Source organism: Phoca vitulina, unplaced genomic scaffold (assembly GCF_004348235.1).
Source record: "Phoca vitulina isolate PV1807 unplaced genomic scaffold, GSC_HSeal_1.0 scaffold2, whole genome shotgun sequence".
NCBI lineage: Eukaryota > Metazoa > Chordata > Mammalia > Carnivora > Phocidae > Phoca > Phoca vitulina.
The window spans coordinates 34,244,859-34,259,006 of NW_022589705.1; the positions used below are offsets into that span (position 1 = coordinate 34,244,859).

The 14,148-nt window shown below is 35.4% G+C and overlaps 1 protein-coding gene across 30 annotated transcripts in view; it reads right to left on the reverse strand.

Annotated features, from left to right (window-relative positions):
• Positions 1-584: 584 nt before the first annotated feature.
• The window catches only part of ADGRL2 (adhesion G protein-coupled receptor L2), a 609,188-nt gene continuing 595,624 nt past the window's right edge, over positions 585-14,148 (reverse strand). For 5 of the 30 annotated variants that reach the window (XM_032425087.1, XM_032425101.1, XM_032425082.1 and 2 more), the window contains 6 exons: positions 13,162-13,253; positions 11,156-11,324; positions 8,433-8,561; positions 7,831-7,927; positions 5,982-6,110; positions 1,867-2,621 (listed from right to left, as the gene is read on the reverse strand). In XM_032425087.1, coding sequence (XP_032280978.1) covers positions 1,867-2,621; positions 5,982-6,110; positions 7,831-7,927; positions 8,433-8,561; positions 11,156-11,324; positions 13,162-13,253 — 1,371 coding nt within the window. Of the gene's footprint in view, positions 2,622-3,321; positions 3,375-5,119; positions 5,138-5,668; positions 5,751-5,981; positions 6,111-7,830; positions 7,928-8,432; positions 8,562-11,155; positions 11,325-11,982; positions 12,010-12,293; positions 12,339-13,161; positions 13,254-14,148 lie in introns of all 30 variants that reach the window. The other 25 variants (XM_032425071.1, XM_032425056.1, XM_032425064.1 and 22 more) reach the window with 17 other exon arrangements.

Sequence of the window (14,148 nt, forward strand, 5' to 3'; positions counted from 1 at the left end):
GTCCACATAAAAAAGTTATTTCTAACTTAGTGGAAGCACTTGAGAACCACTACCCTTTAGAAGAATTTGGTATACATGCTTATGATGTAGACAGGAAAAATCTATTTGTTGAGATTCAATTATATGATTTTTGAACTTTTCCATGATAACAAATATTGTCATTCGCAGCTGCCTATAGGGATAGTTATAATCCTCAAACTGTGAAAGTATGCTTTAGGAATTTCTTCCCAATTCTGCTGAAAAATCAATTTTTTTTTATGATGCCCAAATTTGATTGTAGAATTTCCAACCCTTCTTCTTTTTTTAATTTTTGTTTTAGTTCCGATGCAATGCAACAAGCATAAGTATTTTCAGTAGATTTCTCCATTGAAACTTCTCTGCCAGATTCTGTGCGTGGGTAATGGGCAGTTTGAATACAAATATATTCTTGACAGCACACAGAACCATCAGGCAGCTTAACTGTATTCTTTCTCATACCCGTGGGTTATTATTATGAAGGGACCTACATATGCCATGGGGGTGGGGGTGGGGGGAAGTGCCAGTGTGTTAAAGCCAATTAGGTATCATACATAAAAGTGCACATTAACTACTTGAAAAAATTCACATTTATTTACTGTCAAACCGTGTTAAACTTTACACTGGATATTAGTGATGGGCTCATTATTAACAGGTTTACACAAAGGGATGAAAAGAAAAGCAGAATTTTGCGGAAACAATTTACATTTCATTAGATCTTTATCATAAAATAAATTAATTACTAAATATAGGCAGAAGGAATATGGAAGAGTAATATTTATGTTTTATTTTATTTTTTAAAAAAGAATAGGCACCTTTTGTTCACTAGAAAGTTTGTGAGAAGTGCCCAGTGCCCTCATTGTCCTCTGTTCAAGAATAAACAGAGGGGTAACACACACTCTTTTCTAGATTTCACCACATTTGTGCAAGGCATGGCATAACTGGCTTCGAAGAGTTTTTTTCCCCATAAACGGCGTTCTTTTGGCAATAAGAAATTCAAATGTAAGAATAAAGACTAAGTGGTCAAAGCAGAACACTGTGTACAGTGGAAAATAAGTGAAAATGGGTAGAACTTACCATGACAAGGTGTAAGAAAAAACATTTCATAACATATGTGCAACCAAGAGCTTTTCACAATATTTTCTTCAAACTCTTTAAAATTATTTTAATGACAATTATATTTCAGTTGGACACAAATGTATTTATTTTACCCTAGCAATAGAACAAAATATAATTTCTTTAGCCATCTTTCATGAGAATAGTTCATTGTACAGTTGAGGAAACATAGGAAATAAGGCCTGTGGCTTGATTGCTAGTGGTTAAACATGTTTTCAATCTTTGCCTTAATGTAAAAGATTTGCAGCGAGCTGCAAACTGACGCAGAATAGCTCTCCTGCTTTTCCAAGTCTTGTCAGGAACAGTAAGGTACAGTAAATTTGTCCCACAGGATTTTAAAGCCTACGTCTTGTATATAATACAATGCAGGCCTACAAAAACGGTGCAGCCATATTTACAGATTTAGTTCACAGACTGCTGCAGTAAAATGGCTGGAAAAGTTTTGTTTTGCTTGCTTCACAATTTCTCTAAAGAGCAGCAGAATCTTAAAATACCTGGTTGGCATCTCTTTTCTTTGTAACAAATAATCATTTTAGTATACTCTGTGTATATACAAAGTTTTTGTACGTTCTATAAAAATTCACAGAACTTCAAGGTTCAGTCATCTTTTTACACTGGAGAGAACCACCGGTCAACAGAGCCATGTCTCCGAGCAGAGTGTGAGGGAGCTGCAGTGGGCCAACGGAGTCTTTATTAATACTTGCCTGTGGCCCCTGGAATTCCTTAGCTGCACTATTAAAGACTCGTGACCAGCTGCATTTGTCCTTCCCTAACGTCTCCTTCAGGAATACACCCTTCCTTGTTAATGGGGATTATGTAACCATCACTATTGCCCCGGCTGATCTGGTAACACATCTGAAGCTGATGGCCAGCTCCAAGATTTGGCATGCTTTTGTAGTAAATGTCCTCGTTCTCACTCCTCCTGCAGGGAGAGAGGTCCTCTTCCATGTCCGGGCTGCTCTCCTGGTAGGGAGAGTCTCTGAGATTGGGCATGCTTGTATAAAGAGAGTCTCTGTTGGGGGACTGCAGGTGGTCCTCAGCCTCGGCGGTCAGCTGGGAGACGTAGCTGTCTGTCCCCTCGGGCTTCCCCTTCTTCTGGGGCTGGTACAGAAGGGAGTGAGTCCGCTGAGGAATGAGCGGCGCCTCGAGCTCTTGGTGATGGAGCTCCAGCCCCGGGTTGTCGCCGTGCATTAACGAGGAAGCGTCGGCCACGATCGCGTCATCTTCGCTGCTGCTGCCCCCAATCACAGGCTTGACTGGCAGCGTGAGCTCCAGGTTGTGAGTCTTGCCGCCGCCCCGCAGGTTGTTGTGCACTAACTCTGAAATGATCATTTTCTCAAAAGCGGTATCATTCAGACCAAGTCCACAGTCCACGACTTGCACGCTGTCATTATAGTCCCCCTTGCGCAGTGAGTAGCTGTTGTTAAAATTACCATTTAGCGGTAGAGTATCCATGGCACTTGTATCCCTGGCATTGTTCAGTGAATGTCCTGGAACGGAAAAGGGGGGGGGGGTCCGTTACTGCCTCTGTTCCTTCCCAAAGAATCTTTACTTCTTTCGTACAAAACTCTTTAATGTCGTTCAGGACAAAGTTGTATTTGAAAGCTAACCCTTGAACAGTGCCAGGCTTTCCCGCATTCCCAACTGTAAACAGTTGCGACCCCTGAGGTAATAGGAAAAAGTGTGAAAGAATACTACTATTTTCCAGGGAGGGAAGATGGCATACAGAATAGTACATCATCAATTTCGGGGAGACGGTGGTTATCAATTGATTGATTTTTTTGGTCAACTCTCTGACACTCTTTACAAAGAAGACTTCACTCCATGCCCTTGCATAGTTAATGCAAAGCAATTCATTAGTGACATTTACATTTTAAAGTACGAGACTATGGTTTATAAAAATAAAATTAACAGAATTTGTCCTAAACAACACTAAATTAAAAAGGAATAAGTCACATACAAAAACCGAAGGCAAATGTACAACATAAACCCACATAACTGGCAAGCAACTTTTTAAACAACATTCTAACATTTCCTCTTTCTGGAGATGAAGTAAAAAAAAGAATGAAAAAAAATGGACAGAGACAAAGAATTCATGTGAAACAAAGACAGCCATCTCTCATACTGACTGGACCAAGGGCCCACAAGCACCATCCAACAACACGATAGACAGCAGGTGGAATGACTCACTTTGGACAACTCACATCATGTCTGTCTGCTCAGGCTATCTGGCCTAAGAGTAGCTGATATATAAAAGAAAGTAAAATGATTTATTGTAACATGATGAAGAATTTCTAAGCTTCTCAGCAACTTAGTCAGAGCAAGGGTTCAACAAATTAGATTACCAGCAATAGCAGCCTTTTGCTTTTTCATTTAATATTTATTATTTTGATTTTTTTTTTTCTTTTGGTACTAATACTCTCTCTAATCGCAATGGCCCCAGGCTCCTAATGGTCAAAGTTTGCCTGCAGCCCTGCAGTTGCATCAGCCACAGTGACAGCACCGAATGAACCAGCAAAGTCTACTGTACGAGACTGGCCCACAGACACCATGGGCATGAAGGTTAGACGCGGAAATGTTAGAGATTTCTTAAGTATGGGTCACAGAAACCAAACCAATAAGAGATATTAACTATGGAATGGGAAAAGGGTGTCAGCCTTGGCTAATATATTTTTTATCTCTAAAGGAATGAAAGATTGATAAGTCTGCTGAAGATATGAAAAGAGGTTTAGAAGGGAAAAAAAAAAAAGATGGTAACATGCTCTCTTGGAATCAGAGTTGTATTTTCTACAGACACATAAACATGTAAACTAAGACATCACAGTGCTTCTCAGGCAAATGGAAATAAAAAGTTTTCAAGAAAATTAAATGGTCTGCACCATGGAAAGTTAGGTTATTCATTCTCAAAATCCTAGAGAAAAAAAAAAAATCACTTGTTTACAGATAGGTCTGGAAAAAAAAAAAAAGAATGAAATGATGTTACTGAATGAGACTGGCCACTGTGCGGCTGCTGCATTGTATGCAAGGCTTGGAGGAGTCGAGGAAAAATTTCATTCTTGGAAAAAATAGGAAATTTCCCTTTTTAGTGCTGACTCCACTCTTAAAGCTGCAGATTATCCTAGAAAACGCGGTTTCGTGACCAATAAGTACATGGGCATCGTTCAATAACTCCTCATTAGCAGAAAATGAGAACGTGCGTGTGGGGGGGGGGAGTGTTATCTGTTGGTGCCTCGTGTTCTTTTAAAAACTCTGATCCAACTTCTACGTTGGAAAAACTGACAATTTCATTTTTATCAGGCTCCACGTATAACAAAATGAAGTTACAATAGTATTTGTAAGGCTTCCTTTAGCTTGACTGACATAATGGTCTAGCTTGCTAAATTCATGCATGTGCCACCATCTTTATTTAGAAAACATCTGGTGTTTTAAGTTACAGGTGACACATAGATCACTTGCTAAGTATTTGTTTCCCCTCTCAAGGTTCGATCTTGCCATTTTTCTTTCTTTTTATCATTGCTTAATGAATATAAAAATATATACTGGATAACGCAAAAGGTGTTTTCTATGATATACTGCAGATTTAAGCACATCTTTGACTGGTTTTGAAGAGGCAACTTTTTCTGCCCAAGTTCAGGCAATTCACTTGAAGACTTTCCCCAGCCTGTAGCAAGATTACTGTGGGAATGCAGAAATGGTAAGTCAATTATTACGCATTCTGGTTGACAGCACCTCAGGCTTTAAAGAGCAAATTATTTCAGCATTGCATATACTTAAGTACGGACAGCATTTGCTACAGACCTCTATTACTGAAAAAAGGCAGTACAGACAGATGTACTGTTTGAATTTGATAACAGTTTAGTTGGAAATTGTGAACCACTTGCCCGCTGAGTCTACTTCATGACTGCTAGTTATGTTTTAATTGTGCCGGTTAAAAATCATGCTGAAAAAATTTACATTTGATAGGCAAAGTTAAGTTTGACTCCCATACTTGTCTCTCTGTAGGTTGCTAGAGGAAAGCATAAGGAAAGTAAGAAAAACAAGAGAATGAAAAGAGAAACTGCAGTTACGTTAAAAAAGAATTTTAAGGAAAAAAAAAACGGAAACAAAGTCCTTTGTTTAATTTAGCGGCAAATATCAACCACAAATAAATATCATAGGCTAGCAGTAATTATGTGATAACTTTCACCGAAATCTTGAAAACTGTGTTAATATTAAATGCTTTTTTTTTTTTAATAAGCTATTAGAAAACATAGTAATACAGGATGGGTTAGTGACAATCTCTCCCCCTCCCCCAATAAAAAACTAAAGGCATAAACTGACTAATATTAACTTCATTCTCAAAGTTTTTTTTTTTAAGAAAAAAAAAAACACTACCATAAAGCTGCACTATACTATAGTTTGGTTACATTGATAATGCTGGATGTAGTTTTCTATACCTAGGCATCCAAATTATCTTTATCAGCTAATTCATTTCAGAAGCAAATTCTGTCTGCAAGCTTTAGAGTAAACTAAACAGTATATTACATAGATAGGATACCTCTAAATGATATAAATCTTGAAGATGGGCTCTCGGACCATGTGATGTCAGTCCTGTAATAATATATTAAGATTTATGCCACCTGTGTTAAAAACATGGATAATTATTGGTAAATACTATCATGACTGAATTTTTACTATAATATAGTGCAGTTTTAGAAGCCTGGCATGGACAATACCATAATTCTTTAAATTGAGAAATTAAAGATGTAATAATAAATATATGGCAACTTGAGTATTCTAGAAAAAGGGCAAAGATCAGAGTTCTGTTTAGCAGCAAAGAAAGGTAGTTTTATTCGTAAGTATAAGCACACCTGGTGAGTTAAATACAGGAGCTGAAGGGGCATTACATACAACTGTTTCAGCGAGCAATGTGTTATAGGGGTTGTTAGTGCCGTGGGGTCGAAGAAGAGGGTTTGTTAGTAGGTAATTGCCAGTCATTCCTAAAGCAAAGAAACAGAAAAAAATACATCAGTTCTCTTATTTTTGTGTTACAGTTGCAGTAAAGTACTTTTTGTATTCATCAAGGGTAGCGGACAAGTTGGCAACGGATAATGTGCTGAAATTTTCTGACTGTATTTGAACTACTAATTTGAAGGAGAAAGGGGAGAGGGAAGGTAAATTTCAGTAATTCACAGGTGCCTTCTAAGTCCCCCAAGTAAACACCTGCTGAGGATGACATTTACTAATTTATACAAAATCACTTTTAAACAAAAATGGCAATTAAATGCACAGAGATCAACATTATGTTTCAAGATGTTACTGCTTAATATTAAAAACCTAACCACTGAGGCCCAGAAGAGGGAATCTCAAACTTTCAGAATTTACAGGTGTGGGATTATCCCTCATGAAAACATCTGTGTTAATACCAACTTTGACACAAGCAGGAGGAAAAACAACTTCCACAAACAAGTAAAAAGTATGACACACTGCACAAAGCTTCTCTTAGTAAATGCAAGAGCACGCATGCTGAGGGGGGGGAGAAAGAGACTGTGTGTATAATCAATTATTAGACCATTCACAAACTCCATACAGTAAGAATTTTCATTCTGTCATCTTATTTGCCAGGTTTCAAAAATGAATCACTGAATAATTCATTTCCTTTTTGATAGTCATCTTAACCGAATTAGGTAAAACATCAGAGCAATGGAATAAACACACATTTCACTCATTCTAATTGACAAATTACAAACCTTTCAATACTTATCAAACATATGTTTTGCATCGCTAATGTAATTTGACTAAAAATATTTTAAAATTCAAGTTGGTTTTGATGCCATACATACTCCTTTCTTCATTTTAAACCAGAATCTCATCAGAACAATGTCAAGTGGAAAATGTCTTTAATATTTGTGATAAAATATAACATGTTCTATTATATTACAAATCAGTGTATCAAAACAAATTACCTGGATAAATTACCTTTTTAAGGATATGTATACATAAGATAACATGATTTTTTCGTACCAAATTCAAATTAACTAAGCTTGCACTCAGGATTTTGTGTGTCTATGTGCACTTGTGTCCTTATCCTGCTAAATTATTTTATTTGCCAGCTTATTTTAAGTAAGCATTATATTGTTCATATGAGTTTAAAGTTGTAAACACATTAAAAATAGTAATTCAAATAGAAAAAACTGCTTTGTAGATTCTCATGTCTTTAATTATTTGCTTATGAAGATTTACTATAAATGTTTTTGACACTTATTTTTTACTTTTGGGAGGAAGCATAAGATAAAATAATTTTACAAATAAGAATTTTCGCCACAAAACTGGCACTGTTTAATGTGAACAGGAGTTATTCTAACTATATTAAATGTTTTAAAAAGAAAATGTTCACAAATGTCTCAGAAAAGAAAAATCTGTATTCACTAAAGGAAAACATTTTAATCTGTGGCAAAGTATGTTCTCAGTAATTACTTTTTCCTGCCTTGTTCTGTTACTGTGGAGTTTAAAATTCTACTTTTTGCATTACATTATTGAATAAGACGAATTTATATGTACTTTTATAAAGGATAAAAGTTGACTCAGCAGGATTAAGAGCTTGTGATATAAACCCATTCGAGAGGGGGAAAAATAAATCAGTATTTTCTCTAGAATTATTGTAAATTGGCAGAAGGTACAAAATTTATATTGTAGGCTCCAATTTCCCTAGTAACTGACCTTGATTAAGTGTTGAGGTGCTATTGATGTCGCCTGAGATAAAAGAAGATTCAGACTGTTTCCTCACAGTGTCATTCCACATCCTTCTTATACGGCTCTATTAACATAAAATAGCAAACATAGGTTATGTTAGTTTCCCCAAGCTCACCTTCCGAAAGCCACATAAAGGCCTACCCTAAACAACCTGTGTAGGATTACCTGGTGGCCTTTAAAAAGGAATGTGTGTCGATTCTGGTCTAAAACTAAGGAAGTCTAGAACTAAAGAATATTTCATCTTCCACTCTTAAAAAGGCTTTTAAAAAGTGGAGGTGACTGATTATTCAACAAATGTTCAGTGAGTGTCCACCATGAGAACTTAGGGTATCCAAATGATGATCATATACTTCTTAAAGAAGGAGAGCTCTCAAAAATGATGTTCACACCTGAAGAAACACCTTGAATAAATACTTAAGAAGAAATTAAGACCAAAATACTAAAAAAGTAAGTATTTGCTACCTAGATCATTATAATGAGGAGACAATTAGTGCATCTGAACACAACACGTCTCAGTAGGCTTTTTTATAAAGAAGGTTAATTAAAGATGCTGTCAAGTTCTTTGTCACCTGTGTACCAGAGGAATACCGAGCACTAGTTCTGGTGGTTGATGCCTTCACTGAACTGTGGGGGCTCTCGGTCGGGAGGCCGCCGCAGCAATACGAGTGTCTGAAGCACTTGCCATATTCTTTTCGTACCTGCATTGAATAACCACGAGACCGAGAGATTAACAAAAACATACCTGCTTCTCTCGCTCTCTCTCTATAATTAAATGAGCAGTGGAAATAACTGAGAAGAATAAGTTCCACTAACACTCTTCTGTGGAGCAAATACATCGAATTTCTAAAATCAAGCTCGACGGAAACTGCTGAAATAGTAATCAGAAAAATCTCTCTGCCTACCAGGCTGGCTGGTAAAAATCTTCAAAATGTGATGTAATATGTAGAAATGCTTTATGCCCTATTATTATACAAATGTTATTAATACACACATAATAATGTTTTAAAGCCTCATTCTATCTATATACTTAGCAACCCCAATTTTATATTTCATGCTAAGAAAATAAGGACAAAAAATTAGTACTTTCCTTGCTTAATGACATTAACCACTCATAATTCAGTCATTTGAGTTTTATACGCTTCGTGTCCTTTTAGGTAGGTCAATACATAAACTTCTTTTACTGGATTGCATAGTTTTGTGGGTAACCTCTTTATAATGACAAGACTACTTTGGCACACGAATAAAGAAAAAAAGGACTTTGATACATATGCTATTAATTAGGATGGAATGTTTTCTTCATTTTCTGATGTGTCTAGCTTTCACATTTAGTGTAGAGCGTCTAAGATGCCTATTCACTTCATTAGCACACAAGGGAACTATTTATGCAATTTCCATTCACATTAATGAGTTACCCATGTAATTTCCCTTTTCCCCTGAAGCTTGGATATATGAATAGACAGGAAAGCTGTTAGGCCTAAAGAAAGTTTAAAGGAAACTTTAAAAAGTGAAGTCCAAACAACTGCTAAAGAATAGGGCCCCACCTAGAAAGGTGGTGCAGAATTGGGAGGCATGGGGAGGAGGGCTGGATTCTGTGCAGTTCTATTGGCCTATGAACAAGTTCTGCTCTGGCTTAGAGCCAGACTGAAATTAGAACAGACAAGAAGGAGAAGTTGCATAAGAAATTACTTTCTAGTAGGTTGCCAAAAACACTCAAAAAGACCCCCCCACACATACACACACAGTTCTGTGCTCAGTATCTGCCTGCACAGACCGTGACTTTGACACTTACTCCTTGAAAAATTACAGCATTAAAGGTACTAGATGACCTTTTAAATCCAAGTGCACTTGCATTTTCATCCTCTTAGCCTTATTTAACTACACCTATTAGAACAAGTAACAATGGGCTTGAACTTTCAAAGCATTTTCTTTGCTTAAATATGCTCACTCAAGCAGTAAGAAGCGTGATTTTAACTAAATCATTTTATATCATATTCTTAGCCATTCATCCTGGCAGCACCCAACAGGACATATCCAAGACTAAGCAGAATGTGTTCAAAAGGAAGTCCAGCACACTGTTTCAAAAATGTAATTGTTAATTAAATAGCACAGCACAATCTCTTTGTTCAATTAATACACATACCTCTACGAGGAAATAATTTCTGCTTTATGTCAAACACATTTGGAAGAAATTATGCTATGTGATCCTATGCATGTATACAAAATGCTCATTTGTGTAAGAAATAGTAAAAACTAAAGTAATTACAAGGTTATACCTGTATAATGTTTAGAAAATTAAAGTTTAGTGTTATTAAATAACACCTGATACCTCACAAAATTTTTTTTGTACATTTAATGGCTATTAACTGCTCTGAAATGCTGTATGACCAAGACAATGGCAATCAAAATGGTATTCTATCCAAATACTACCCTCCAATGTTGGTTTTGCCTAATGCCTATATTGCTGTGAATGTACATTATCTGTCTGTATGGCACATTCCACTGTCATTATCTCAAAATTATAGCTTACTCAACAACTGATGGAAGTAACAACACTATCATCTTGTCAAGACTGAAAACATAATAGTTTTCACTTTCAAAATTCTATTTCTCTGTTCAATTTAGTGACCAACTAGTAATAACAAAATAAAAATACTCTGTTAGATATGCAGACAGAGAAAGGATGTGATACCTAGTTAAAAGGTGGCTAAGCTCTTCTCTTAGGTTTACATCTTCTTGCAAGTTTTTCATCTTTAATTTTTGAATCATTTTTGCTGACTCCAGTTAACATAAAATCAGGACAAAATAATAAGATGTGAGATATTAAATTACTGGGTTTTAGATCTTCCACAACTGCTCAAAAGGTAACATTAATATTAATTTTTTGTATGTCTGGTGCTTTTAAAATCAAGGTCATTTATCCTTATGTTCAATTTCGTTTTGGACCACTGCATTCCCTTTATCGAGCAAAAAAATGAGATTATTTAACCTTTTCTTTATCTTGTATACCTTTTGCACAAAGCACGTTTGTAGACCCCGCTAGCAAAGAAGAAATCTCAACGTGAGTGTCTAGTTTCTAATATTCCCAAAGTGAGATCCAAAAAGATGACTGGTACTGACTTATTTTATATGTGAAGCCCGAATTTTCAGACATGCATTATTACAATTAGTGTATGATTAAAAACGATTCTATTTAGTACTATGTCAGCTGTAAAACTGTAAAATCTTCTCTATTTCATCTCTGATTTTCAAACCAAAGAACAAGGAACTAGAGCCTCTAGGTGTCTTCACTTACTTTCTTTTGGAGAGCACAGTGAAAGATGAAAATGAACACTCCCTGGAAAGCATTAAAGATGGTGAAGAGATATGCCATCACAATAGTCTCCTCATTTATAAAAAGCAACCCAAATGACCAGGTTAGGCCAAGAAGACATAGAAGAGCAAAAGCGCCAAGCACCCAAGACCTGAAAAAATAAAGTGAATTTTATTAACAAGTTCAATGAGAGAACAACGTATCTCACACTTAAATATTAACATTATCAGTAGTAGCAGTTGACTTTCTCTATGTTCACATTCAAATTCAACCAGCATTTTGGCTTTAACCTTTCACTGATTAAAGAAAGAACAATAGCATTTAGTACTGCAGCCTCCAGTGAAAACAGCAACAGCAGGTATGACCTTTTCTTACTCCAGCATTAACAAGGTATCAAAACTATATTAAAATACAAGGTGTAAAACATCCCCCATGACTTTATTGTCTTTTATGTGCATTTTAGTAAAAGAAATTAAGGAGTCCTTAATTAGTTTACTCCTATCTTTTTATTCCTGTGGTGTACTCATGACACTGAATAATGCGACACATACAGAAAGGTTAAATGGCAGATAATCGCTTAACACCTAAACTGCAGATTCTAATAAACTAATCTTAGGTGAACCTAAGGTATTTTAACTAAAGCATGAAGAAGCCTCGCTGAAATGGGACAAAAATATGAGAACTTCAAAATAAAATAATTTTGGAGAGATTTCATCATGAATAGCTTAAGGAGAAAAGAACTGTAGAAAATAGGACGGAATGGAAAGGATTTAAAGTCAGTGCATTCCATGTCTAACTAATGATCTTACTTGATAAATGGCTTATTATCTTCATAGCTAGAAAGCATTATAAGCAGAAAAGAGAAACAAAATTATTAGACAGAATTAAAATAGAAAGTAGTAAGAAAGCATTTATATATTTTATAAATTAGTCAAAATTAAGAAAGTCAAAATGCAGAGGCAAGCAATTAAAAAATAAAGGCATATTACAGTTTAAAAATACTATAGCAACTTAGATATTCCAAAATAATTATAAAAATTAAGGGCAATTCATGATATTGACGGATTTATAAAAAATATAAATCATGCCATAAATTTGTTAATGTAGGGTTCTACCTTACCCAGGTAAGTCCGTATTATAGTAGCCATCACAAACACGGTAATTACTGGTGTAGATGAGAAGACAGAAAGAGGAAAAGGAAGAAAAGAGAGAGATGCTAAAGATTAGCTCTCTCTCTTACCATGCAACATGCAATGAAGCTGGCACTAACCTATCTAAAACAGCTAAGTTTAAAAAAAAAAAAATTACCCTTATTATAGATCTGCCATTTTTTACATTAAAAATATTCTTCACAATCCCATTATAACCAACTTGAATAATACCTCCTCAAATTTTAAATTAACTCATATCTAAAAGATAACTCTGAAAATGCTTCCATGAATGCCTTAATGAATCAACAACTATAAATTTTTTAATTAGATAGCATTTTCCATTGATAGGATATTGTAGTTTTTATTCAATATTGAAATAAACATTTCTTTAATTATCATGAAAACAACAGATAATCTCCAAGTTAACAATAGTAATAGAGCAAATTATCTCAGGAAAACAGGATTAGAAATAGAAAACTGCTCAGAATCCTTAAATCAAAAAAGTCATTTAACAAAACAAACTTAATATAATCATATCAGCCATGCAAACAGCAACATCATTTTGAACCGCATTTTAAACTCAAATGAAATTGCTACAGTGATACGGAATTTCCACAAAGCCACTAAAACAATTTCTTGGCTCTAGATCAAGACAGAAACTATTATCTGATTTTTGACCAATGTCTGTGACATGATTAACACTGAGACTCAACCTTGATCAGTAAAACTTCATTCTGAATAATTTCTAGAGTTGATAGAAGGCATTCATGTATTCTCTGTGGAGAGTATCTTTCACTTAGTTTGTTAAGCACTAAAATTAAAATACTAAATACTTACTTAATGTTTTCCAACCTGCTAGAATCTGGTTTCAAAGTGTTTGAGTGCTTCACCATTTTGCATAAGGTGATCACCAGGAAGATAATATTGAGCTGTTATAACAAATAAAGAATTAGACCACTATAACCACAGAGTAAAAAATGAGTAAGTTTTGCAAATATACTTAACAAGTTAATGCACCTAAATACCAATGACATGAGTATATAGTAGACACTCACTGACTGAATATTACATAGGCAATGATCAAGTTGAGTCTAAATAAAAATACTCCAGCTATGTATGATCGATTTTTTTAATAGATCATTTGACATGAAATTGCAACCTCATTAAATCAGCATCATGTGGTGATGATTAAATAAATTAGAAAACCTAAATTAGTTTCTTTAGCTAGAGGTACTCCAGGGCCTAAAAGCCATCTAATGGAAACACTAAAGTGAAATCTTTAGAAGGGGCATTTACATCACGTAGCTTATAAGAATTGCTGGATTTGGGACCCTAAGATTTAGCTGAGAGTCTAGCTTTTGATTTTGACTGATTAGAAGAAGATAATAACATTTGCACGATCTATTTGTAAGGTAATTGTGAGGATCAAATGAAATAAAATAAATGACAAATAATGAAAAAATATATGAAAAATATTTATTAGTTCTAGAAAGACAAACTTTTAAAATATGTATATATTTGTTATATACCATTTGTTAAATGGTTAAAAGCCATCATCAGGGGCGCCTGGGTGGCTCAGTCCGCTGAGCGGCTGCCTTCAGCTCAGGTCATGATCCCAGGGTCCTGGGATCGAGCCCCGCATCAGACTCCTTGCTCAGTGGAGAGCCTGCTTCTCCCTCTCCCTCTGCCTGCCTGCCGCTCCCCCTGCTTGTGCTATCTCTCTCTGTGTCAAATAAATAAATAAAATCTTTAAAAAAAATAAAAGCCATCATCAGTCCTTTTGTCCTTATGCCTCTCTATTGTATGGGTGTGGGTAAATTCTGA